General features: G+C 45.6%; 1 protein-coding gene across 1 annotated transcript in view; it reads right to left on the bottom strand.

The window, feature by feature from the left end:
• Positions 1-24,039, bottom strand: part of LOC146861928 (glyoxylate reductase/hydroxypyruvate reductase-like) — a 92,406-nt gene that overhangs the window by 34,859 nt on the left and 33,508 nt on the right. The window contains exons 3-5 of the mRNA XM_085641096.1: positions 13,620-13,692; positions 11,988-12,104; positions 7,238-7,326 (exon numbers count right to left, since the gene is read on the bottom strand). Coding sequence (XP_085497222.1) covers positions 7,238-7,326; positions 11,988-12,104; positions 13,620-13,692 — 279 coding nt within the window. The remainder of the gene's footprint in view (positions 1-7,237; positions 7,327-11,987; positions 12,105-13,619; positions 13,693-24,039) is intronic.

A 24,039-nucleotide genomic window follows, 5' to 3' on the forward strand; every position in this document is an offset into this window, starting at 1 on the left:
ATTTGTATGCCTTTCATGATTAGTAACATTCAATAAACCATAGCTCACAAAACCAATAATGAATATTGTAGAATGAAGAATGTACGTATTGTTTTCAAAGTGCAACATATTAACTGTGACGGCGCAGTGCACGTAAACAGAGAATAAGTGAAAAGTGCTCAAAGATCGCACCAAAGTGGAATAGAGGCTCCTAATTGTACTCTTAACATTCCAAAATATAATTATAGTCAGATTTCGACCCCTAACAGCTCTCATTTGACCAGGGTCTTCATCAGGACGGGTAATTAGGTAGCACTTGTTGCCAGGGAATATAAGGAAGCTAAGGCTATATGATTACTTTAATTATTATTATTATTTTTTTTTTAAATCACCTGCAATTTTTAGGGGAAAGTTGTGAAAAAATGACGACTAATAACACATTTGAACAAACAATTTGCTTGGCGTTCACAAATAATATGTACATTGATTCTATCGGCCAGTGACTCAGAAGGAATCATTGTTGTTGTTTATATTAATGGGAACCAGCAGCTCCATTGCCTTGTAGTGCAGTACAATAATACTTGATAAAAAAGTTCATTTTTTATACCCAAGACTAGGACACCACTGAACAACGTTTAAATTTCCTTTTAAACCAAAAAACAATCTGTATTTCTTGATTTAAAAAAAAAAAAAAAAAAAAAGTACACTTTTGTGCTGGGGCTGGAATGCGACGGATGCAATCAGACAAGGTATTTTACAAACATGTCTATTCATTTTATGTGCAAGGCCAGGGGAAAAAATGGAAAGGTGGGAAAAATAGGTAGAATGTCTGCTTTGAAACTTCAAAAGAATTTTAGATCTGTCTATACTATTTCCTCATAATAATAAGAGCAAATAGAGGTAGAACTGTCATAAAAAAATCATTTACATTTTTTTTTTTCAAGAAGAAGAATTTGACATTTTAAAGTACCGGTCTTGGTCTCAAAACATGAACAAAGGGGAGGCATTTTTTAGCTGGAATGGTGGCCGCATTATCTGAGTCTTAGCACACCTCAACCATTAAAGTGGTGAATGAAAAGGGCACCACAACGTGCATATTGTCTTCATCCACAGCTTCCATACTTTGAATAAATGTCCTGGGTCTTATGGCCATCAGGAACAGAGGATTGTACTGGAACAAAAACTGAAGCTCATTCATACGATGAGCCAAAGTCCTCTTTTACAACATGTCTATCAGCTATCAGTGTGTCATCACGAGCTCAAGGTCAGCTGTAGGTCTTCATCGCCTAGATAATACAAGCTTTTTCATATTGAAAGTGTAAGAAACTGGGTTATTGATTGAGGGGGCTGGAAGCCCCACTCGGGCACAACCATAATCCTTGTCACGTTGAACCACAGAAGTCACTAAATTGACCTGGGCTAATCCCCTGGTAGCTTGGCACAAAATCAGTCAGGCTCAACTCAGAGGCAATGCGCAAAGTATTTATTCAGTACAAAAACAGTCATAAAATTGAAAACACAATACAAGAAAAATCCCAAACCAATTTAGAAAAAGAGAGTAGGTTTTAATAAATAAAATTAAACCCGTACAACAACAAAAAAATCATTAGGACTAAAGATACACGGTTTCAATATTTTAAGTAAAAATAGTGCCTAACAGCAGAAAGCAACACTGCTTGTCATCTGGCCGCACTAGAACTGGGGAAAGTCACAAGTTCAGGCAGACCACAATAGAGCACTTGGGTTGGATGCAAGGACCCGGTTCGTCCTGCTGAAAAGTTACCTTTTCAAGTCTGGGGCAAAGAGTACTATTTGCTTTGGAGGAGGCTCAGCAGCACAGCCTGTTGTTGCTGTAGCACAAAGAACTGGTCAGGCATCGCAGACAGTCGTTGCTATAGCTTGGCGTTGGCAATAATCACAGGCTGTCATTTCTGCAGCTCGAAGTGCAGGTCTCCCGCTGCTGGTTGCCGTGGACAGTTGCAGTCGGAGCGAAGAGCAGGTTTAACCAGAGCATTACGTTGACCGTTGTCACGGGTGGAAGGGCATAGGCGCAAACTGGTCCATCCGTGGTCGCAAAGTTCACAATTCAGGATTTTCAACTTTTCTTGCAGGAGGAGCTTCCACGGATGCTAGCGGAGGGTCCAGGATCTGCTGGGCAACTCTAGGGGATTAGGACTCAGTCCAGCGGAGGCAAGCATCAGGGTTCAGACAGGTCCAGGCGATTCCATTTGCAGCAGGTTAGTTGGGAAGTTGCAGGGAGGTCCCTGAAGCTTGTTGTGCCCCTGTAGCTCACACAGGAGGCCAGTCAACTGACCTTTGGAGTCACTCTTGGTAGCCTGGGATCAAGACAAGCAGGTCTAATCTTCCTTCCTCAGACAGAAAGGCAGCCCTTCAAGCATCAGGGCAGTCCTCTGGCAGCAGGCGGTCTTTCTTCTGAATCTTCCACAGGTCCAAGAGTGTACTAATGAGTGGCTCTTCGGGTCCAATATTTATACTTGGTGGAAGCCTTTGCTCAGGGGCGGGGTGGGGTGGGTTCCTTGTCCTATCCCCACAACTGGGTCTAGCAAGGTTTTCCCTTGATCAAGGCTCCAAACTGTGTGTGGTGACAAAAGGCAGGGCAGGCCTGGTGTCGGGTTCCAATTTGTAGGCTATAGGCAAGGACCATTATGCTGCAAGTGAAACTGGCTTCAGCTCCTCCCCAATCAACCTGTCAGGATGGCCATCCTGCCCACACCTAAGCCCTCTTTGTGTCACTATCTCGAACTAATATACAAACCGTAACAGCAGAGCCATCCACAGTCATGTGACCCAAGACACTGGCAGAAAGGCACAGTTGGTTAGGACAAGAAAATGCCAACTTTCTAAAAGTATCAAAAAACAAAGTTATGGATGGAATGCTGAAATTCATCCCAGCCACTGGTGATTGCTCAGAGCCGCATCCCAATCCAATTTTTTTTTCCGCCCAACCTTGCCACCTCAGTTTGGACCCAGCTATTTGCTTGGTCCAAAAAAAAGTTGCATGGTGTGCAAATAACGATGGACTACGATTCCGCCTGAGTAACTACTAGTGACTGAGATGAATTCAATCATTCCATCTATCCCTTTTTGTATACTTTAAAGTTGGCCTAGGTGGGACGGGTATCTCCAGATGTGGGTCCAGTGCACACTGTGTCACTGGCACCAAGCTATACCATGCTGATGAGCCCATAACTAGAGTGAAACCCGGTTCTAGGTTGCTTGTTTTCTGGTTCAGGGAGGACCTGGCTTGGCAGTTCAGGCTGGACTGTTCGCACTGGAACAGGGTCAAGGTTGCTTTACATTTAGCTGGGTCCAAACTGAGGTGGCACATTATGCAAAATACCGATGGACTAGAATGCAGCCCAAGTAATTATCAGCGGCTGAGATTAATTCAGACATTCCCTGCATACCTAAACTTTCTAAAAGTGCCATTTTCAGAATTGTGACTTACCACCCAACTTTACCATCAAAGAGGATTTTAAATTACTATTAATTTGAGTGTAAACAACATCTCCATCTGCTCCCTGTCTGAAGCTAGCACTTCAACTTTTGGAGTTTTTCACTGGCAGGACATGTAAAAAGAAAGCACATGTGTCCTACTTTTTAAATACAATGCAGCCTCTCCTAGGAGCCTTTAAGGTCTACCTTAGGGGTGACATGCAAGTATTAAGAAGAAAAGTTTAAGCCTGGCAACATTTTTATTTTGCTAGGTTGAAATGGCATTTTAAAACTGCACTACAGGCTCTAGTGGCAGACTGGAGGCATTTTAAAAGGATACTTTAGTGGGTTAAACAAGGAGTGCTGCTGCCCGCTAGTAGCATTTAAGTTACAGGCCCCGAGTACAGGTAGTACCATTTATTAGGGACATACAAGTATATTAAATGTACCAATCAGGTGTAGGTCAATTGTACCATAAATCAGTAGAGAGCACAAGCATGTTATCAATGGTTAGCAGGGAAAAAGTGCACTGAGTTCAAATGCTAATAGAAATGGGTTCAGCAACAGAAGGCAAAAATCGGGGGGAGGGGCGTGTTGGCGGCAACCATGCAAAAAGGCTAAGTTCCAACACAAAGGTTAGTGCTGAGAACTAAAATATTCTTCATACAAAAAGGTAATGTTTAATTTGCTATAACAAATACGTTTCTCTAGGTTTCATTCAACAAGAGCATAAGAGACTCTTCTACTGCTGGATGTCATATTGACAGTTCAAAGAAAACTACAACATTTCATTGATTTCTCATGACCCCTGGAAGGTATGCTGATGCTAATCAGACATCTAAAGAAGCTTTTGCTAGCTGGTGAAAATATTTTTTTCTTTAGTAGGGTCACTGGTGGCAGGAGCAGGCCCAGGCCAGCAACGACGTTTGGTCATAAAGCTTTGGCTTGGGTGTTTTCCTCGGAGACTACCAAATTGGAGTCATTTAGTTAGGACTATGGGAGACTTGACAAGATCTCCAGCATAAAGTCTACAGGGCTTTCCATACATGTCCAAACAGTTTGATGTAATTAAATTGCACCGGCTGTAAGCATTCCAAAGAAAAGTTAGGAAGCTCAAAATTTATGGGAATAACCACAATTAAGAATCCTGTTAAAGGCCAGAGTAAGGTGGCCAGCATTCACATTTGACTCAAATGGCTTAACATTAATTCTACAATTGAGCTATTCCCAAATGGTTCAACAGAAATAACTCTTAAAATAGTGAAGTACAGCAGTGTAGAGAAATGTAGAGAAGGTTTCCAAGGCCAAAATTGCTATAGGCAAGACAGCACATAAATGACAGAACAATAAAAAGACCATCAAAGTATCATAAAAGGAAACTTTACAGTAGAGCCTAAAAAGAAGCATGCTTCTGTACTGAAATCTCTTATTTCCATACAGTTTACATCCCCGTGTTATCTTACACACTCATGTATTCGTAAACTTCAGGACCTAACCTGAGCAAAAATGAAGGTTGGAGAGGAAAGTTAATCCTTGCCTCTAGAAAAAGAGCTCCTTTTCCCAAGGGCCATGGATTATCCAGTAGTTGAAGAGAAAATAAAGATAACCATCATCTAGGGACAGGAGCAAAGGTCACAAATCAGATACTCTTTTGGACACCTTAAGCTACCAGATCCATTCCAGTAGTCACTGTAAATGTTGCAAGAAGAAATTTCCAATGAGGAAATACTGAAGCAGACAAAAAAAAAAGAAAGGAAGTGCAATCAGTAGAGCACAGCCATCAGGCTAATCATAACACAATATGTAAACTGAAAGGTACCACAAAGATAGGTACAGAAAAAAACAAGGCCAACAAGAAATAGGATACAGCACAATAATTAAAAAAAGGTAGCTATACAAGAGTAATGCACATAGATAAGATAGACCTACAGGCATCATTATAAGTCGGATGCAGAGGTACTGCCCGAGGATGCCACCCCACTCGATTCAGAGTTTCACGTGGTGCCGGACCTCACCTGGTAAAGCCAAACATATTTCCACACTTGTTTATACTCACTAGTATTGTTAACTCCAGCTCTGGCATCTTACCATCTAATTACCGGGCATCTAAACAAAAGCACCAGAGTGGGAAGCCCTCACAAATGGACCATTTGTTGGACAGGCGCTGTTAGACCCCTTTGTGGCGTAGTATGACAATAATTTTATTCACTAATGCATCCTTCATCTTGTAAAACAAGCTTGTGAATGAAAAGGAGGCTGCCATCTTGGACAGAAAAGTTGTAAACAAGGAAGCCTCACCTCCTTCCACAGCAGTAGCATTTTCCAATGATGCCAGAGCTCATTAGGGAAACACCAAGCAGTCAAGAATGAAAAGAAAAATGGCCTCCCAATGCGGACGCCTGCATGATGCACCCAACCTGCATGAATAAAGACACAGACACACAAAGACACACACAGACACAGACACACACACGCACACACGCACACACCCACACCCACACACACACACACACGCGCACACACACACAATCATTCTAACCAATACATACTCATTTTACTGACGTCCATTAATTTTAGATTGAGGCCAGGGGAAAATAAATGGGAAAAGTTGGAAAAATCCATTACATGGCCCTTTTGAGACAAAAACGTAGAAAAGCAAATACAAGAATTGACATCAAATAATTGTTACTTATCTACACTATTCCTTAATATTTATCATCAAACTTTCCATCAAACAGACATTTTGAAGGACTATTCATAATACAGATAATGCCAAATAAGTATTTGGTGCAAAAACCCTAGACTCCATAATCGACTGAGGAAAATGGAAATCTAGCTGCACAAACCAGCTAGCGCTGAATTTAAACTGATCATAAACTACCATTCTCCCGAATGATTCCCGCATTGGGAAAATAAACTGCCAATATATTCTTACATAATATTGAAAATTGATATCCACAGTGGTTACAGTATAAAGATAATAGGCAAGAGTCAATCACTAAACTCCTTCAGACGAGAAATCTACTAGGGTTACTGTAACGAACCCCGGAGGTCTTCAAGGGTGTTGACTAGGTGATCACCTGTTTCAATAAGATGTCCAGAATTCTAAGCTGTGCCACACACCTGGAAGCTCGGGCTGGAGCATGGTGCTTAAGCGGGTTTCATGACTCAAATAAACCCTTTGCCTTACTCTCGTTTGGAGAGGAGATTGGCCATGGTTTGTTGTGGAGAGGCACCATGAACAGGTTCTCAAAACCGGCCTCACAAAGGCAAATGACAAAGACTAAACCATTAAGCACATAAATCCACACCCTGGGCAAGCAGTACCATGAATTTAGTGTACGCATTTATAGAAAAGCTTGTTTACAATTACATATTAACTTAAAAGTCACTTAAACTCATTAAGTTCAAGAGTGTCATTGTCACCAGTGTACAATAGGCGATCTCTGAAAAATAGCTGCAATAGAGTTTAGGGTTGTTTTTACATGCCAAAAAACAGATTCTGCTGCCAATCAAGCAGTGTACGGAAAACAACAACAACAGTAACTGCAATGTACTTCAAGTCCACAAAAGCATGGAATGCATAGCTGGAGATCTTCTCTTCACAGCAGGTTCAAAAAATGTTGGCAGCGCAATCCTCTGCAACTCATATGGGGCAAGTATGTTCAAAGGAACCATCACTCCCCATGCTATATCTTAATTTCACTCCACTACAAGATTCCCCCACATGTCAACGCACTGCTTTTAATAAAGATAACATTTATTAAAAAGTAAAAGCAACTAGGTAAAAATGACCAATTACCTATTCTTCCCAGTCCAATAACACCCACAGTGCTTTCAGATAGACCATATCCGCACATCCAGAGGGGTGTCCAGCTCTTCCATCCACCACTATTAAATGTAGAAACAAAAGAGAAAGTACACAATATCATTGACTATCCGCATCCAGAAGTCAGAACGATGGAATGTGTGCCTTTTACAACATGTGGGCAAGTTAATTACCAAGCTTGAGAAAGCTAGATATTAAGGTAGGCATCATGCAACGACTGAATTGCTTCTCTAGGCAAAGTGATGTCTTATTACTGAATAAAAAAACACAAAGTTTTGTTTTTCTACCGTCATGCATTTCCACATACATTTACGCCCATTAAAACTGTTCAACTCATCACCAAAAAACGTTCATAGAAGAGCTACAAAAGCAAATAATTATGAGAGCACCTTCCAATATCTGATTTCCGCATCACTGCTGTACTAAAAAACTATTTGGTTTGATGTAATAGACTAAATGTTTGCTCCATGCAGAATAAGGAGCTATCCCACATATAAAGTAAACATGACCCTGACTTGCCTCTTAGTTTACTAATGGTATTGTCATCAGAGCAGGAATGTTTCTCAGTTCACCTTTAAGAACTCACTTTTAATAAATATATTACTAAAGAAGGAGATGGTAGTGCACTGCCATTTACAGATAGCACAGTTTCCATTGAAACTGCCAAAAGCGTCCCCACTAACATGCAGTTTTACTTATAAAACTATATAGTGTAAAAAAAAAAAAAAAAAAAAAAATCGGTTCAGCAAATATATTTATCATTTTGCACATCACCAAGTAAAGTGTCTCGATTTGTTTTCATCCTATTAAAATAATGTTTTCATTACACAATTACAAACCAAGGGCTGTAATTACTGAAATGCATTTTGAAATTTTGTACAGTTCACTTTTTAGCTATTCAAATATGTTAGAATATAACATGACAACCTTTCATCTCACAGTTTTTGTACAGCACGTTTGTCAGACAGTTTACTTTACAAAATCCTAGAACTTTGCAATCAGAAAGAGAAAAGTAATTGTAGCTGTAAACTGACCTTTGACCTCCGTCTCCGAACCCAGAATAGATGTGAGAAGATAAAAACAAGATTTAAAGGCATCTTTAATGCGCCTTCACTTTGTGAGTGAGAAGAACACCTATGTGTCAGCTCACCAGAAGGGACGAGGAGACCCTAAATGTAGCTCGCCCTGATAAAATCTGACTCGCTATAGCGAGTAGATTTATGGAGGCCATCAAAAACACCCACTGCCTTTACAATACAACTTCCGTTTTCACACAGTGACTAGCGGCGAAGGGGCAACAACGGGTGTGTTAAAATCATGACATCTCACCCCCCTCTCAAAATAAATGGTTTTTGCCACTAGTTCCCATTGGCAGCACAGAACGCCCCAATTAATTTTAACGAAACAAGGCATATTCACTCTAAGTGGACAAAGCATTGCTTTGTTTACACAGCATTTGCAAACAGCTTGCTATTACAACATTTCTGGAAAGGCTATGATCGTAGCTCAAAACCCTTCAATCCCGACAAATAAGTAACAAACACCATCAATGGGGCTTCAATTCAATATCTTGGAGAAATAGCTACAAAAGCATGACTTAGCCAACCAAGATGATACTGGAGCCACAAATACGTAACACGATCTGTTCCGCCCTACGACTCGTGAGGAGTTACTGACAGGAGCTTAATACTTTTGTACAAAAACACATTTCAAGGCTCTCCTTATTGAACCGTACTGAGATTCTTCAAGGTTTGAGCATGCAGCCCAGAAAACAATGGGAACAAATAGTTCCTAACAAATTCTCAACTGATTTTGATACCAATATGATGTTGCAATGGAACAACAGATGTGCTCAAAAGTCAAATAAGACATCAACCAATGATACTAACACGTAGATGGAACAGAAGAACTTAGACTGGAGAATTCGTTCCACACTGAATAAAAGGGACTTATTGAGAATTTGGTAGACAGGGTACTCCTTCATAAACATGGTGGATATCCCGCCCGCCGTTTTAGAGGAGCCATAGACTATAAAGAACTGTTACGTGACAGACTGTACCGTATGTCAAACTCTAAATAAGACCTAAACCCTTTGCATGCCTCTTCGTCTGATGAAACAGAAGCAGAAAGAAAAAGAAGGCAAATCCATGTCTGACATTTAACTCATAAACACCATTTCATTCCCCTTTAACTCATCTGGAAGCAGGCTAGTTAGTTTAATAATGGACAAAAAACTGCTGTCAGAACAAGAACAGCCAGAACTAAAGATCCCATGGAGGAATGCATGCTTGCCTCCCAAAGGCAAAAAAAGAAAAAGTTATTGCGCGGTTTCCTTAAATCAAGCACAATTGAGCAGCTGCCTTTTTAGTTTGTAGTTATGGAGATGCATTCATTACATACTGTGCTGCGATAGCCGTCCAAATCTGATGGTACCGCTTGTAAAGTGCAGCATCTACATCTTTAAAATACAGGTATCCATGTATCCTACATAGAGCCCACAAACCAAAGGACACTGAAAGCCACCTTATTTGTTTTACTCCAGGATTCTACTGTGGCTTCCTCTACTTTTATGTTCCCAAAGATTTAGAGGTGAACCAACAACCATGGCTAGACAACCGAAGGAACTGGGATTTTCATAGGGTAATCAAGATTGCCTAGATAGTGTTTTCTTATAGCACCATTTATTCATAGAAAAGTTCTATTAAGAGCCACGAGTCTCCTTTCTGCACTAGATGAATGACAAATAACATGTTCCCTTTTTGTTCGGAACTTTCAACAGTGCTTCTGCGACTGTGGACATTCTGGGTGGACACCAAACGCAGACAAACTGTGGAGTAAAGAGATCACTTATAGGACAGGTCAACATTGTACAGTTTCGATCTTTGCCATCCATTTCATTTCAAGAGCTGTAAATCAATCAGGCTAAATAGAATAACGGAATGCCTTGGAAACCGTACAGGGAAATGGTCTTGTAACCTCCAGATGTCAAAAACGATGAGGGAAACGGGTGTTTCCACTTCAAGTCTACTTCATTGTCTCTATGCAACATATCAGGTACAGGATCAATGAAATCCCATTCTGGTCCAAGTGCCACATGCAACTGGTACAGCCTCAAAGTAGTTCTGTCCTTCAACTCCTAGAGTGTCTCCTAGAGGATGTCACTGGAGCCCAAAACCAGATGCCCAGCTTTGGTTGAAAATAGACATTCTGGTTTTTGCAGTTTTAAAAAACTATAGGAAGGGGGCAGACTAGAACCAGAGGAATGGAAGACATCTTGGTTCTTTATAGGATCCAGATCGATCCTGAGAACATGGCGAGCTAACCATTCACCATTCCTCATTTACCACGTCACTTGCAGCTCACAGCAATCCTCGTCTACAACACTAATATTTCAGGACGTAGAAGTTAGTTCTGAGCTCCTCATCTTAAAGATTGAACCCAAGGCTTCTATCCCTTGTCCTTTCAGAACATACAATAATTCAAGGACAAAAGAGATCATTTGCACCTGCCCACAGATTAGTTGTGCCTCAATATGCTATGTGGGTCATACGCAGTTTTTTAAGTCTGTGCTCCCCCAGGTCTTGTTTTTCAAGCTCCAATTTTGCAGGAATGTGTGCCATTTCCCCTGTAGGCTTTGGTTCACAAGAGGGTCCCTGAAATCAATTGGGTAGGGTGTAGATCCTTAGTACAATAGGACAGCCCCGGATGGTTAACCTGGTTAGGAATAAAGAGAAGCTTTTTGGGTGGCTGAGCTGTGGATGCAGAGTTTAGTGTAGCGAAACCCATAATTTACGAAAAGCGTCTCCACTTCATTAGGGAACAAAGGATCCCTCACCAAGTAAAAGTAACTGACGTACTGCACTTAAGTACCAAATTACTTCATTGCAGGGGTAAGTACAGCAGACAAGATCAAGATTCCATTGCACCAACATATAAGGGAAAAGTTCCACTTGCTTTTGCAAGTAAAACCCAAATCATACCAATGAACATTCATATGGGAGCCATTCACGCACTTTATATCCCAAGATCAAGCCACCACGCTCACCACTAACTGCAGAAGCATTCACTACATGGGTTGGTATCAGTCTTCCATTGGATCACAACGTGCTCAGACTGGCATCTCGCCAGTCTTTGTGGCCCACCACACAACCCAGACTAAGATAAGGGACTGTGAGCAGGTCGTTAGCCCTTTGTTGTGCACGGAGCGGAGATGCCACTTACTGATCCTCTGCTTATCTCTACACCATGCCACCTAGCAAGGCATAGACTGCAGCATTCATCCAAAGGTGCAGGGACTAAGAAGACTCCCGCCCATAGAGGTGGGCAGTGAAATACAGCTCTGTAGGTGGTCCACATGCAGCTCATACTTCCTGGAGCTTCAAAAAAAATCCTCAGGGCCAGTTCATACAGCTTGACACCAACATAATTTAAGTTTTTCCCTCCCTGAGACCATAGGGCAGATTGGATGGGAAAGCCCTATGGCGCAACTGCATTGTACGGTGATGTGCCCTCAAACACATATGGTTAATTCTAAATGAGCTCCTCGTCCACTCACGGCTCATCTTTGAGTAAAGAGGCAAAGCAAACATTCCAAAAGGAGGGCAAAAAAGAGTGAGCGTTTTTAGATCAATAACATCAAAATGGTCTAACTGTGCATTTGAACCACCATTAGTTTGTTATATATTTTAAAGCAGACAAAGATGTCAGTTACTCAGGTACTCACTTCTTGACTTCCTCAACTGCTTCTGGTAGCCGACGACATGTAGCAAGGAGCAAGGCCACGGTGAGTTCAGCTGTTGCATCGGTCAACACATCTGGTGTGTAGCCCACTCGTATACCGCTGCAGGGTACAGACCATTGTTTATCAGAAACGCAAAAGAGCTCTAAACCCTTCCATAAACCACTTAACAGACCTATGTTGAATATGTCAACCAAAGGAATGGAGGGTAGGGGGTGCTACATCTCTATGTTTAAATAGTTAATCTGCGTGTCAGAGCTTAATTTAATTATGGCAGTGGTAAAGCCTTTTTGAGTTCCTGGTGCAGCCAATGTTTACTGTGCGCCTCTCTATGTAGATACTGTCATTTACTACAGTTGTTTAGGGCTATAATACTATTGCAATCCAGTGTAATAACCAAGCTACTCCCTGTAGGCCATTGACACTCCAGGGGAAGTGAAGCCTGAGGCTTTCTGTAGGTGCGGATATGGATCAGAATCGGAGATAGAGCAGGGCGTGGTATAGAAGATTACTCGCAATGGCATACTGAGCTGTATCTTCATATACAACATGACTTAATTACACAACAGTTTAAAAAACAGTTAAACTATCTAGAAAGGAGACTCCAAACATTTAGTTTTCTAGTTTCTATGTGATAAATGTTATAGTTTATAGAACTATAGCCCAATAACTAATGTATTGGCGTGGGGCTGCTCTTGCACCCACAGGACGCACCCTAGCACTCTTCTACTTAAATGATTACAAAAAACATGTTTGTTTGTCTACTTGCCTGTATGTCCATTGCCACTGATATAGAGTACATTTCATTCTTATTTAAGTTTTAAAAATATAAAGATTCCATTGGTGCGCCAGTCAACGGGGCAATTAAAAAAACAATCAAATTAAGTCGGCTTGCTAGTTTGTGCTGGCCATCTTTTTCACTGGATTCTAGAACAAAACTGGGCAACTCTGTGAGATTAAACCTCGGCTGCTCAGTTTCCAGTCACAAAAAATAATAAACCCCCCTGGACCCAAAATCCCACCACTCAAATAAAGGCCTCACCCAGTGAAGCTGATAATAGACTCTGGGTCCAAGGCAATGGTGACCAGGCCCTGGTTATTAAGGCTATGGGTCAACCACGCCTGCTAACAGTGGTATCTCTGAAGCTGTACAAGCTCGAGAGGATGTGGTTGGCTCCAGCAACAAGACAAGATCATATGCTGATACACTGAATACACAGAACCTCCTGGACATTCTGGGCCCAGAGCAGAAGGATACAGGCACCCTAAACGTTGCAGTGCAAGTACATATGAGCTAGTTCCAGCCAATAAGATGCAACCCTCTGCACCAGCCACTGAGCAATTGCTCAGTCCTTTCAGCTTGCCTGTCGGCTAAAATAATCTCACACTGGAAAGACTAGAAAATCAGGACTTGGTCCTTTCAAAAGTGATTTCTATACATTTAATGTATACCACGCAGGAACTCACGCGACGACACTGCACTCCATCTCACTTTCTGTATTTATGACAACTATAAAAAAAACGATGAACACAGCACATGCTGGGGACATACATGAATTTAAGACTGCAATTAACAATTTCAGAGTAAGGTAAAGAAAAAAAAAGGTAAAAACAAACCGCTTTTTTATTTCGTCCAGTGCCAGATGATCAAATCCTACAGAAAGTGTGCTGATAACTTTAAGATCTGCACCTGCAAAATGAACAACATACACATTTCTAGCAAATATAAGGGTAATGGACCAACAATGACTACATCACCATCTACGAATAAAATATAAGTCAGTCACTGAAAACTTGGACAGCAAAAGTGTAGTTGTAGAGAAACAAATGCTAGGATTACTTACTGGTAATCTTCATTACACTGAATCCTTCTCTTGGACATCACAGTCCTGGCAAAAAGAGTGTTCTCCCCCCAGTGGAGACCTACAAATCTATTGTGCCATCCAATGATTCATATTTTCCACCCCATATTGTACTATGTTCCAATAGCAGCAATTACGCAATGTTTTCCTGGCACACTTCATGCTGACACAGCTCTTATTTGTTACGAAACAGCTAATGCACCATTCAGCAAATTGTCCAAAATCCAAGAGGTTTAACATCTAAGAACAACTGTTTTCCAACACAGGCCTGACACCGTCGACTTTAAGATTTGCGTTTAGGCGGACTCTGGCCTAGGGACATCCCGTCTGTTTCCAGTGTGATTGCCTGGAACACTTACCTCACCCATCGCTTGCATGATCTCATTCTATTATAGACCTTTGAAACAGGCCACACCTGGGTCCCTGTCAACCTACACTGCGACCACCAGACCTGAGTGGAATGTAACCCCGTGTAGCAACTTACATCCTTTACAGACACTCGCCTAATGAGCCCTGATGAAGGTCTCCTGGTGAGAACAAAACACGTTGGCTGACTTTAAAACTCCAATCTCGTAAGAGTTAACTGATTGAAAATAAAGACTTTCTTTGAAACTCAATACTGACCTTCTGGACTTTGTGACTTGGCACACACCCAACCCCTGCTTTGCTTAAGCTCTGCTCCACAAAGGCATCACTTGACGGCTGATGCCAGGGCTTGCTGCGCAAGGACTTCTGATATATTTGAAACTAGCGTGAGGTGCAGAAACATCAGTCCGCCGTTAAAGATTCTCTGTTTGTTATCTAAGAACATCTAAACCTGAAAATTCACAATCCTGAACCAATGAAAGCTGCAACACTAAAGACACCAAACTTTGGCAACAAGCTGATAAACCCACCAAAACAAAATTTACCAGTGCCTCCCTTCAGTTGAGGCACAGGGTGTCATGATTCCCCCGAGGCAAGCGCTAGCAGCGACCCATAGACTTCCGCACTCCGAGACGCCCGGAACTACAGTCCCCAGAGGGCATAGCGCGTCTCGCGAGAAGACGCGCTTGATGCTTAAGACAGGAAGTCTCCAACCTCCAGTTGTCGGATATTCCCGTGGTGTGATCACGTCCCCGTCCGATTCTTGTTCTACAGTCCGTGGCCTGTGCTGTACGGTAAGGGTGCTTGCACCAAATATTCGTTTGAACCTTCCGTAGTCGAGCGGCTGCTCCTACGAAGGACTACGTTCGAAATCCAGAGGATTTGTCCGGCCTGCGTTTTCGGCAGGCGGAGCGAGAGAGAGAGCCTCTCCCCGGATCTTTGTTCGGCCAGCATTGTCGGCCGGCGGGGTGGTGGCTTCACGACTGAGCTTACAGGGTCCATTGGCAATCATAGAGCTCCGAGGAAGCTCGCAAGTGTGGGGCCCTATCATCGATACTTGTCCTGCTCATCTCCATACAGATTACAGTGTGAAGTGAACACGAAGGGAGAGTGTGGTGACTGCGTGCAGAGGATTACAGTGATGGGTGCAGTACTGTGGTGTATTGTCTAACTGTTTGTTCCTGTGACTCTATCTTAACAGGGGTTATCGCGAGTGGTAGAGGGCTGCACCCTGTGAAGTGCGGTGGAGTCAATAGGAGGGTAGGTGCCAGATCACGCTACAGAGCCTAACAGGTCAGAGTAGGCGGTTAGCATAGGGGCTGATCCTTGTTCGTTTTGTCATTGTTACAGCCCAACATCCCGCCTCAAGCATTGTCAGCCCAACTCTCAACCTGCCTTCAATCTTACGTTACCTACGTCATGTTATGAATGGATGTTATTTTCCTTTACAGGTATAAGGGCCATGGGCAATACCAAATGCGGTACACAGTCTTAAGTGTTGTATATGTTGAGGTGATTCTTACTGGTGTGTGCTCTGTTCTTTTCTCATTTCAGATCTCCCTCCCCGGTGTTCCCTTCCTTTCCTTCCCTCGCTTGATCCTTCCGCTGACCTGCGCTGTAATAGCATTCAGGCTTGGTTAGATCAAGAGGTGGACCCCTCATTCTTCAACCCGCTCCTGAGGACCGGTCGGCATACCAGAATTTCCGACCCAAGAATTGCGGTCCTCCCGGGCGGTTTCGGGAGTGAGGATGGCCACTCTTGAAGAAGTATTGGCGGTGTTGGCTACCATGCAGGGAGAGCTAGCAGCCTCAAGGCAGGAGACCGCCGACTTACGCGCACGGATGGATAGCGTCCCGAGAAACCCATTTTCCATCGGCCCGATGGCTGGGCCGTCCACGCCGGTAGTGGTAGAAATGCCGGTCTCTATTCCGCTCGCCTCCCCAGAAAGGTATCAGGAGGTATTCCTCACACAAATACAACTGCACTTCGCCTGTAAACCCAAATCCTTCCCCACGAATCAAGCTAAGGTGGCGTTCTTGATCTCTTATTTGGTGGGGGATGCGGCGCAATGGGCCGTGCCACTAGTGGGTCGTGACGATCCTCTCTTACATGATTGGGACGCCTTCATGGGTGAGTTCCTCAGAGTGTTCGATAGGAGAGCCGACTCCTATACCGCGGTCCGAGAATTACTCGAGCTCCGCCAAGGTGATAAGGAACTGGTGGTTTATTTGAATTCCTTTCGCAGGCTGGTAGCAGAAACCAAGTGGCCTGAGAGTAAACAGGCGGCCCTGTTTCATCAGGGTTTGCGGGAAGACCTTAAAGATGTAGTGGCCCAGATAGATCCCCTACCTGCCTCCTGTGAGGACCTGATAAATTTAGTGCTTAGGCTGGACCATCGGCTGAGCGAAAGGAAAGGGGGACGGAAGGATAGGTACCCACACCCGCCGGAGAAACACCGGAACACACCTATCGGTCCCTCGCCTTCCGGTGAGCCTATGGATCTTGGGGCTGTCAGACCGGCGCTGACCTTTACGGAAAAGGAGATTCGCCATAAGCAGGGGCTTTGTCTCTATTGCAGCAAACGTGGGCACTTTGTAAGGGAGTGCCCAGTAAAGCCAAAAACAAGCCGGTTCCGCAACCCGCGCTTGGCCTCCGCCAGCGCTGAAGCGCTGCCGGAAAACTAGCAGGCTCGGAGAAAGGCGAAGGGTTTTCTCGGAGTCCTGCAGTGATCCCTTCAGTGACCGGAGAAGAGCTGACAGCCGGGGGGCATTTGTGGATACAGGTGGGTTTGGGAGTAGCTCCCGGGAGAACCCGCATGTCGGCCATGGTGGACTCTGGTGCAACGGGCATGTTTATGGATATGGGTGCAGCACGAAGGACAGGTATTCGCTTAGTGCCGAAGGACAAGCCTGAGGTGGTATATGCAGTAGATGGCCGGCGATTGATTACAGGGCCCGTGGGGTATGACACGGAAAGTCTGGAGGTGTTCTACGGGAACGCTCATAAGGAACAGGTGATCTTTAGCATCATCAATGCCCCCCAGTACGAGATCATCTTTGGGTTGCCCTGGTTGCAGCGACATAACCCCAAGATTGATTGGGTGGATAAAACAGTGCATATGACCTCCGAGTATTGTGCGAAGTATTGCCTTGACACTCCGGTGGAACCCGCCTTGGCGTTAGCCCATAGGACCGTGATTGCCACCGCCGCAGAAAAGAACGTGCTGTTACCCGAAGCGTATCAGGAATATCGAGGAGTTTTCAGCGAAGTCCAGGCCGAGGTATTGCCCCCACATAGGCTGTACGACTGCCAAATAGACCTGATTCCTGGGGGGGTGGTTCCTACGGGGCGCATATATGCACTCACTGAGCCCGAAACAAAACATCTGCGGGAATACCTGGACAAGCTCCTGGGATTGGGATTCATACGCCCGTCCAAATCCCCTGCCGCCTCACCACTCTTCTTCATCCCAAAGGCCAACGGAGAGTTGCGGGCATGTGTGGACTACAGGGCATTAAATGCGATCACCGTAAAGAACAGGTATCCGCTGCCGCTCATCAGTGTGTTGCTCGAACAAGTAAAAAAGGCCACTATCTTTACGAAACTCGATCTTAAGGGGGCATATCACTTGGTTCGCATGAGACACGGTGACGAGTGGAAGACCGCCTTTAAGACCCGCTACGGGCTGTTTGAATATTTGGTAATGCCGTTTGGGCTGTGCAACGCCACAGCGGCATTCCAATATTTTCTTAATGACGTCATGCGGCACATTCTGGACCTCTACGTTGTGGTGTACATCGATGACATCCTGGTGTACTCCAACGATGAGGTCTCCCACGTACACCACGTAAAGACCGTGCTCGGCATTCTGCAGGAGCATAACCTCTTCTGCAAGCTGTCGAAATGCGATTTCCATGTCCAGACAGTAGAGTTCCTAGGGGTTATTCTGAGTCCCGCTGGCCAGGAGATGGCGGAGCGCAAGGTCACAGCGGTGAGAGAATGGCCAACTCCCCGTACCGTGCGAGACATTCAATGCTTCATCGGGTTCGCCAACTTTTACCGGAGATTTATCCATCAATTCTCCGGGTTGGTGGCCCCCCTCACTCGGTTGTTGCGGAAATCGCAAGGGTTCGTGTGGGACGAGGCCGCTCATGGGGCATTTGAGGCATTGAAGGCCGCCTTCGTGACGGCACCCGTCCTGGCTCACCCGGACCCGGACAAACCATATGTGGTGGAGGCCGACGCCTCGGACGAGGCGGTGGGCGCTATCTTGTCACAGCGACATGACACCACCGGGCAACTGCACCCGGTGGCCTACATGTCCAAGAAGTTGAACGGGGCGGAGAGGAACTATCCTATTGCCGAAAAGGAGCTCCTGGCCATCAAGGTGGCGTTTGCCGAGTGGAGGCATTTCCTGATGGGAGCTCGGCATGTGGTAACGGTCTATACCGACCACAGGAACTTGCAGTTTATGGCCGCCGCTAGACATCTGACGCCCCGACAGCTGCGCTGGACGTTGTTCTTTGCTGGCTTCCATTTTGTCATCACCTACCGGCCCGGAGCGGAGAACCGTAAGGCGGACGCCCTTACGCGGCAATCTTCACCTGTGAGGTCTGTGGGAGTCTCTGAGGGGAGCATTATAGCCCGTGGGCAGGTGATTGGGGTCATGCAGCCGGACACCTTTCTTCTTGGAGTTCAACGAGGGGTAGCGACGGCCAAATGGAGGACCTGGCTTCGTTTCCATCCGGAATGGCATCTCCAGGGGGGGTTCCCCATCCATAACAACCGTCTGTTGCTTCCCTCGGAACGGTTGAGAAGACAGGTGTTCCAGTGGTGTCACACGTCCCCCAGTGCGGGGCACCTGGGGGTGGCCAAGACCAGAGATCACATCCTGCGACAGTTCTGGTGGCCCTCGCTAGGAGGGGATGTGCTTGCGTGGGTCTCCTCCTGTGCCGTATGCGCCGCCATGAAATCCGACCATCGGTGCCCACAGGGGCTGCTGCGACCGCTGCCCACGCCTAACAAACCCTGGGACCGCATTTCTGTGGATTTCATTGTTGGTTTACCCGCAGACAAGGGGTACACTGCCATCTTGGTGGTGATTGACTTTTTGACCAAGATGGGGCACTTCATAGCCTGTAAACAGGTACCCCCGGCGGGCCTGTTGGCGGAATTGCTGCTGGAAAACGTGGTGCGACTGCACGGCCTACCGAGTGTGATTGTGTCGGATAGGGGGTCGCAATTTACTGTGAGATTTTGGAAGACGTGGTGCTCCGCCCTGCATATCAACACTGCCCTGTCCACTAGCTTCCATCCGCAGACTGACGGGCAGACGGAGCGTCTGAACCAATCGATAGCCTACAATAATGCCACACATAGCTCCACAGGGGCCTCCCCCTTCTATTGTACCTACGGCCACCATCCACGTTTTCTCCCTTTTTTTGCATCTCCAGGGTGGCAGCACGCCATGCCAGACGTGTCGGCGCGGGTGGCGCACATAAAAGACACCTTGACTCAGGTACAGGGGCATCTCCGAGCCATGAAAGAACGTTACAAGGCGGCATCTGACAAACATCGTCGGCAGGGGCCCTTATATCGTAACGGGGACCGAGTATGGTTATCCACAAGGAACATCCACTTCCAACAGCGCAGCGTGTTTAACCCTAAGTTTATCGGCCCGTATCGGATCCTGAAACGGATCAATCCTGTGACTGTCAAACTGCAGCTGCCGGCCCACATGCGCATACATCCGGTATTTCACGTGTCCTTCCTAAAGCCAGCTACAGCAGTCCTTCGGAGGCCACCTCAGCCGGTTCTGGTGGACAGTGAACTGGAGTACGAAGTTCGGCAGGTGTTGGACTCGAAAGTGCGCCGAGGGAAGGTGTGGTACCTGGTGGCCTGGAAGGGTTACGGGCCGGAGGAGAATTCGTGGGAACCGGCCCGGGGCATACATGCTCCGCGGTTGCTGTCCGCCTTCCATCACGCACACCCGTCCAAGCCGGGCTCGTAGGGGCGCCCCGTGGGTAGGAGGGATGTACTGTCATGATTCCCCCGAGGCAAGCGCTAACAGCGACCCACAGACTTCCGCACTCCGAGACGCCCGGAACTACAGTCCCCAGAGGGCATAGCGCGTCTCGCGAGAAGACGCGCTTGATGCTTAAGACAGGAAGTCTCCAACCTCCAGTTGTCGGAAATTCCCGTGGTGTGATCACGTCCCCGTCCGATTCTTGTTCTACAGTCCGTGGCCTGTGCTGTACGGTAAGGGTGCTTGCACCAAATATTCGTTTGAACCTTCCGTAGTCGAGCGGCTGCTCCTACGAAGGACTACGTTCGAAATCCAGAGGATTTGTCCGGCCTGCGTTTTCGGCAGGCGGAGCGAGAGAGAGAGCCTCTCCCTGGATCTTTGTTCGGCCAGCATTGTCGGCCGGCGGGGTGGTGGCTTCACGACTGAGCTTACAGGGTCCATTGGCAATCATAGAGCTCCGAGGAAGCTCGCAAGTGTGGGGCCCTATCATCGATACTTGTCCTGCTCATCTCCATACAGATTACAGTGTGAAGTGAACACGAAGGGAGAGTGTGGTGACTGCGTGCAGAGGATTACAGTGATGGGTGCAGTACTGTGGTGTATTGTCTAACTGTTTGTTCCTGTGACTCTATCTTAACAGGGGTTATCGCGAGTGGTAGAGGGCTGCACTCTACCCCTGTGAAGTGCGGTGGAGTCAATAGGAGGGTAGGTGCCAGATCACGCTACAGAGCCTAACAGGTCAGAGTAGGCGGTTAGCATAGGGGCTGATCCTTGTTCGTTTTGTCATTGTTACAGCCCAACATCCCGCCTCAAGCATTGTCAGCCCACCTCTCAACCTGCCTTCAATCTTACGTTACCTACGTCATGTTATGAATGGATGTTATTTTCCTTTACAGGTATAAGGGCCATGGGCAATACCAAATGCGGTACACAGTCTTAAGTGTTGTATATGTTGAGGTGATTCTTACTGGTGTGTGCTCTGTTCTTTTCTCATTTCAGATCTCCCTCCCCGGTGTTCCCTTCCTTTCCTTCCCTCGCTTGATCCTTCCGCTGACCTGCGCTGTAATAGCATTCAGGCTTGGTTAGATCAAGAGGTGGACCCCTCATTCTTCAACCCGCTCCTGAGGACCGGTCGGCATAACACAGGGTGGTGGAGGGCGGGGACTCCTGTAGCCACTAAAGCCTTCCCTATAGATCACACTATTAAAGCCCAATGCTGTATTAAGCCTTTTGCAGCTACCAACCATTATCTGGTCTCCCCATGCAGCTAAAGTTTTTGAGATGGTGACAAATACCAAGCTTTCAGCTCAACTTGGAACAAAACAGCTCATCGAGTTGGAACAAAGGCACAATGGGTTCTCAAATCACCACCAACCTCTCCGATGGATCTAACATGGATAATTACAAATTACTCCTCAACCGCCTGGAAATGTGGCATGGGGATGCAGCCATCAGTTGGATGACCTCTACAAAAATGAATTTCCAGGTATCGTTAGTCTCTGAGTGGTCCACTTCCACAGACATCACATCACCGAATGGTCAGAGCCATCTCCAGCCACGTTCACTGTGAACATACAAGCCACAAACATTTGACATGATACTACATGTTGAATGTCGACATGGGCTACCATGTGTATGTTGAAGATGTGCAAGTACACATCAACAATGCAGATTCTCTCTGCCACTTCTATAACTCCCCATAAAGCATCCAGAGCTGCACACATCAGAATTGGCCAAGTCCCAGCAGCTTTGCGATACTGCTTTTATGGCGCAGGATACCCTACCATGCTTGTATTTGAATAGCATCCCTCAATGAACCTGCTGCCATTGCCCTCTCAAAATATTTGCAATCTGAATTTTCTAATTGATGCATTTTGTCAATAATTCCACAGATGAACTGAATCACAGAGAACATGTTTTACCGTGAACACATCCATGTCCCTATGAATTATGCCCCAAAGCAGTGGTTCAAGGACCTCCGGTGGTCCACAAGGCCTAGTCAGGGGGTTCACGACTGTGTTGCAAAATTAAATAATATTAAAATTAATAAATTAGGGGAAAAATGGAATGGAGACTGAAGAGTATTAGAACAAAAGCAATGACATGGCACCTAGTGATGGTCACATGGATGGGAGAACTGGACAAGTATCTATTAGTCAAGAGCTATGGATATCATTCTAGATAAACCCTTTCGCTGTACTTTAAGCTATTCCGTTTTGAAGCAGAGAGCAAGACAGAAAAATGTCCAGCTTGGCAGCAAAGACACCAAGAAGGGAAGACAAGGAGCAACTACTTCAGAACCTCTGCCAACTGCGTAAGAATGGAAACCGCACAATTCTGTACCGCAACTTGACAGCCATAATCTCATTCACCCTTTTTATTAGGTCTCGCGCATAGCGGTGCAGTGCGGAGCACTGCTTGCGCAGCGAGAGACTTTTTGTAGGGGGTTTGGAAATGGACCTAGGAATCGCACATGCTTGTGCGTGTGCTTTTCCTTTTGGCCCACGCTATTGGACTTTGCGTGCGTCTTTTTATGAAAGACAGCATGCAATTGGCCAAAGGCGGGCGCATTGCTCCGCCCATGGCCTATTGGTGTCTATTACGCGCATTGCTGACATGTCTGTTCAATTAACATGCCCAGACACGGGCGCGATAATTGAAAACACATGTCTCGCTGTGGCGCGCGCGCACCACTCGCAGGCTTGTTTGTTTTTCAATAGCGATCCCTTTCGCGATCGCTTTCACTGTCGCTTGTTTTTGTAGGCATTCTGGGATATGTAATTCTGATTTGGATAGTATACACAGGACTACATCTTTCAGAATGCAAAGCTAGAATCTGGGCATTTCAAGCTTTGCGATATATTTTTCAGACCGTGTCTTTTTCTGCTCTCCGGTCGATGTCGCAATGCAAATAACACGCAAGGAAACGCTGTGCGGAACGTCTTTCTGCCCCCGGATGTCCTTACCCCGTAACATCCTTTAGCTTCTAGTTAAATCTCCATCAGAGTACTGTGTCCACCGGCTGTGCGGTTGCCTGCACTTCATCCCAAATCTCTGCCCTATGCTGCAGAGGATGGTATTCTCTGGCAACTTCCCGATGCTTGCCTTCTTAAATTGGGCAAGCTGGTATTTGGACCAGTTTGTGCTTCCAGGTGCATGGAGTACGACCCCCCATACGTGTCTTAGAAGTCAAGTGTTGAAAGTGGTTTTTTTCCTTCTTTTCTTTTAGGTCGCGTCTAACTCAGTTTAACTTCGTGTATGCAAAAGGAACAATGCCGGGGTTTTAAGGAGAAACCCTACATGGGCTCTGGTTGAAGAGGGAATGAAGCAGGACATTTGCCTTAAAACCCGGTCCTCATAGGGCAGAGGCCTTTAAACATTATTAACACCAAGACTCCCACTTTATGCCAAAAATTGGGGAGTGGCCTGGCTGATCACAATGGGTAGGGATTCTGAGATTTCATGGGCTCTTTCCTGTAGGTCATAATCCACTACAAATGTAAGACTTAGAACGGAACAAATGCATCTAACAAAAACACTGTTCTTCATTATTGGGTGCTATCCTCTTACACTCTTAAGCCACAATGCAACTGCCTCTTCTGTTTTTCCACCCCTTCCACACAATGCCAGGTCATCACTTCAATCATGAAACATGTCCCTTTCTGAGAATAAATGGCCTTCTGCATTTTGCTGCACCCTTACCTCCCACTTCTTGCAGCAAAGGTGCATTCAGCCGTAATGCTAGCAGGGACAATGAGCCCGGCCAATGAGCCCCTGTGCCCC

The sequence above is a fragment of the Triturus cristatus genome, chromosome 2_2 (genome assembly GCF_964204655.1).
Source record: "Triturus cristatus chromosome 2_2, aTriCri1.1, whole genome shotgun sequence".
Taxonomy (NCBI): domain Eukaryota; kingdom Metazoa; phylum Chordata; class Amphibia; order Caudata; family Salamandridae; genus Triturus; species Triturus cristatus.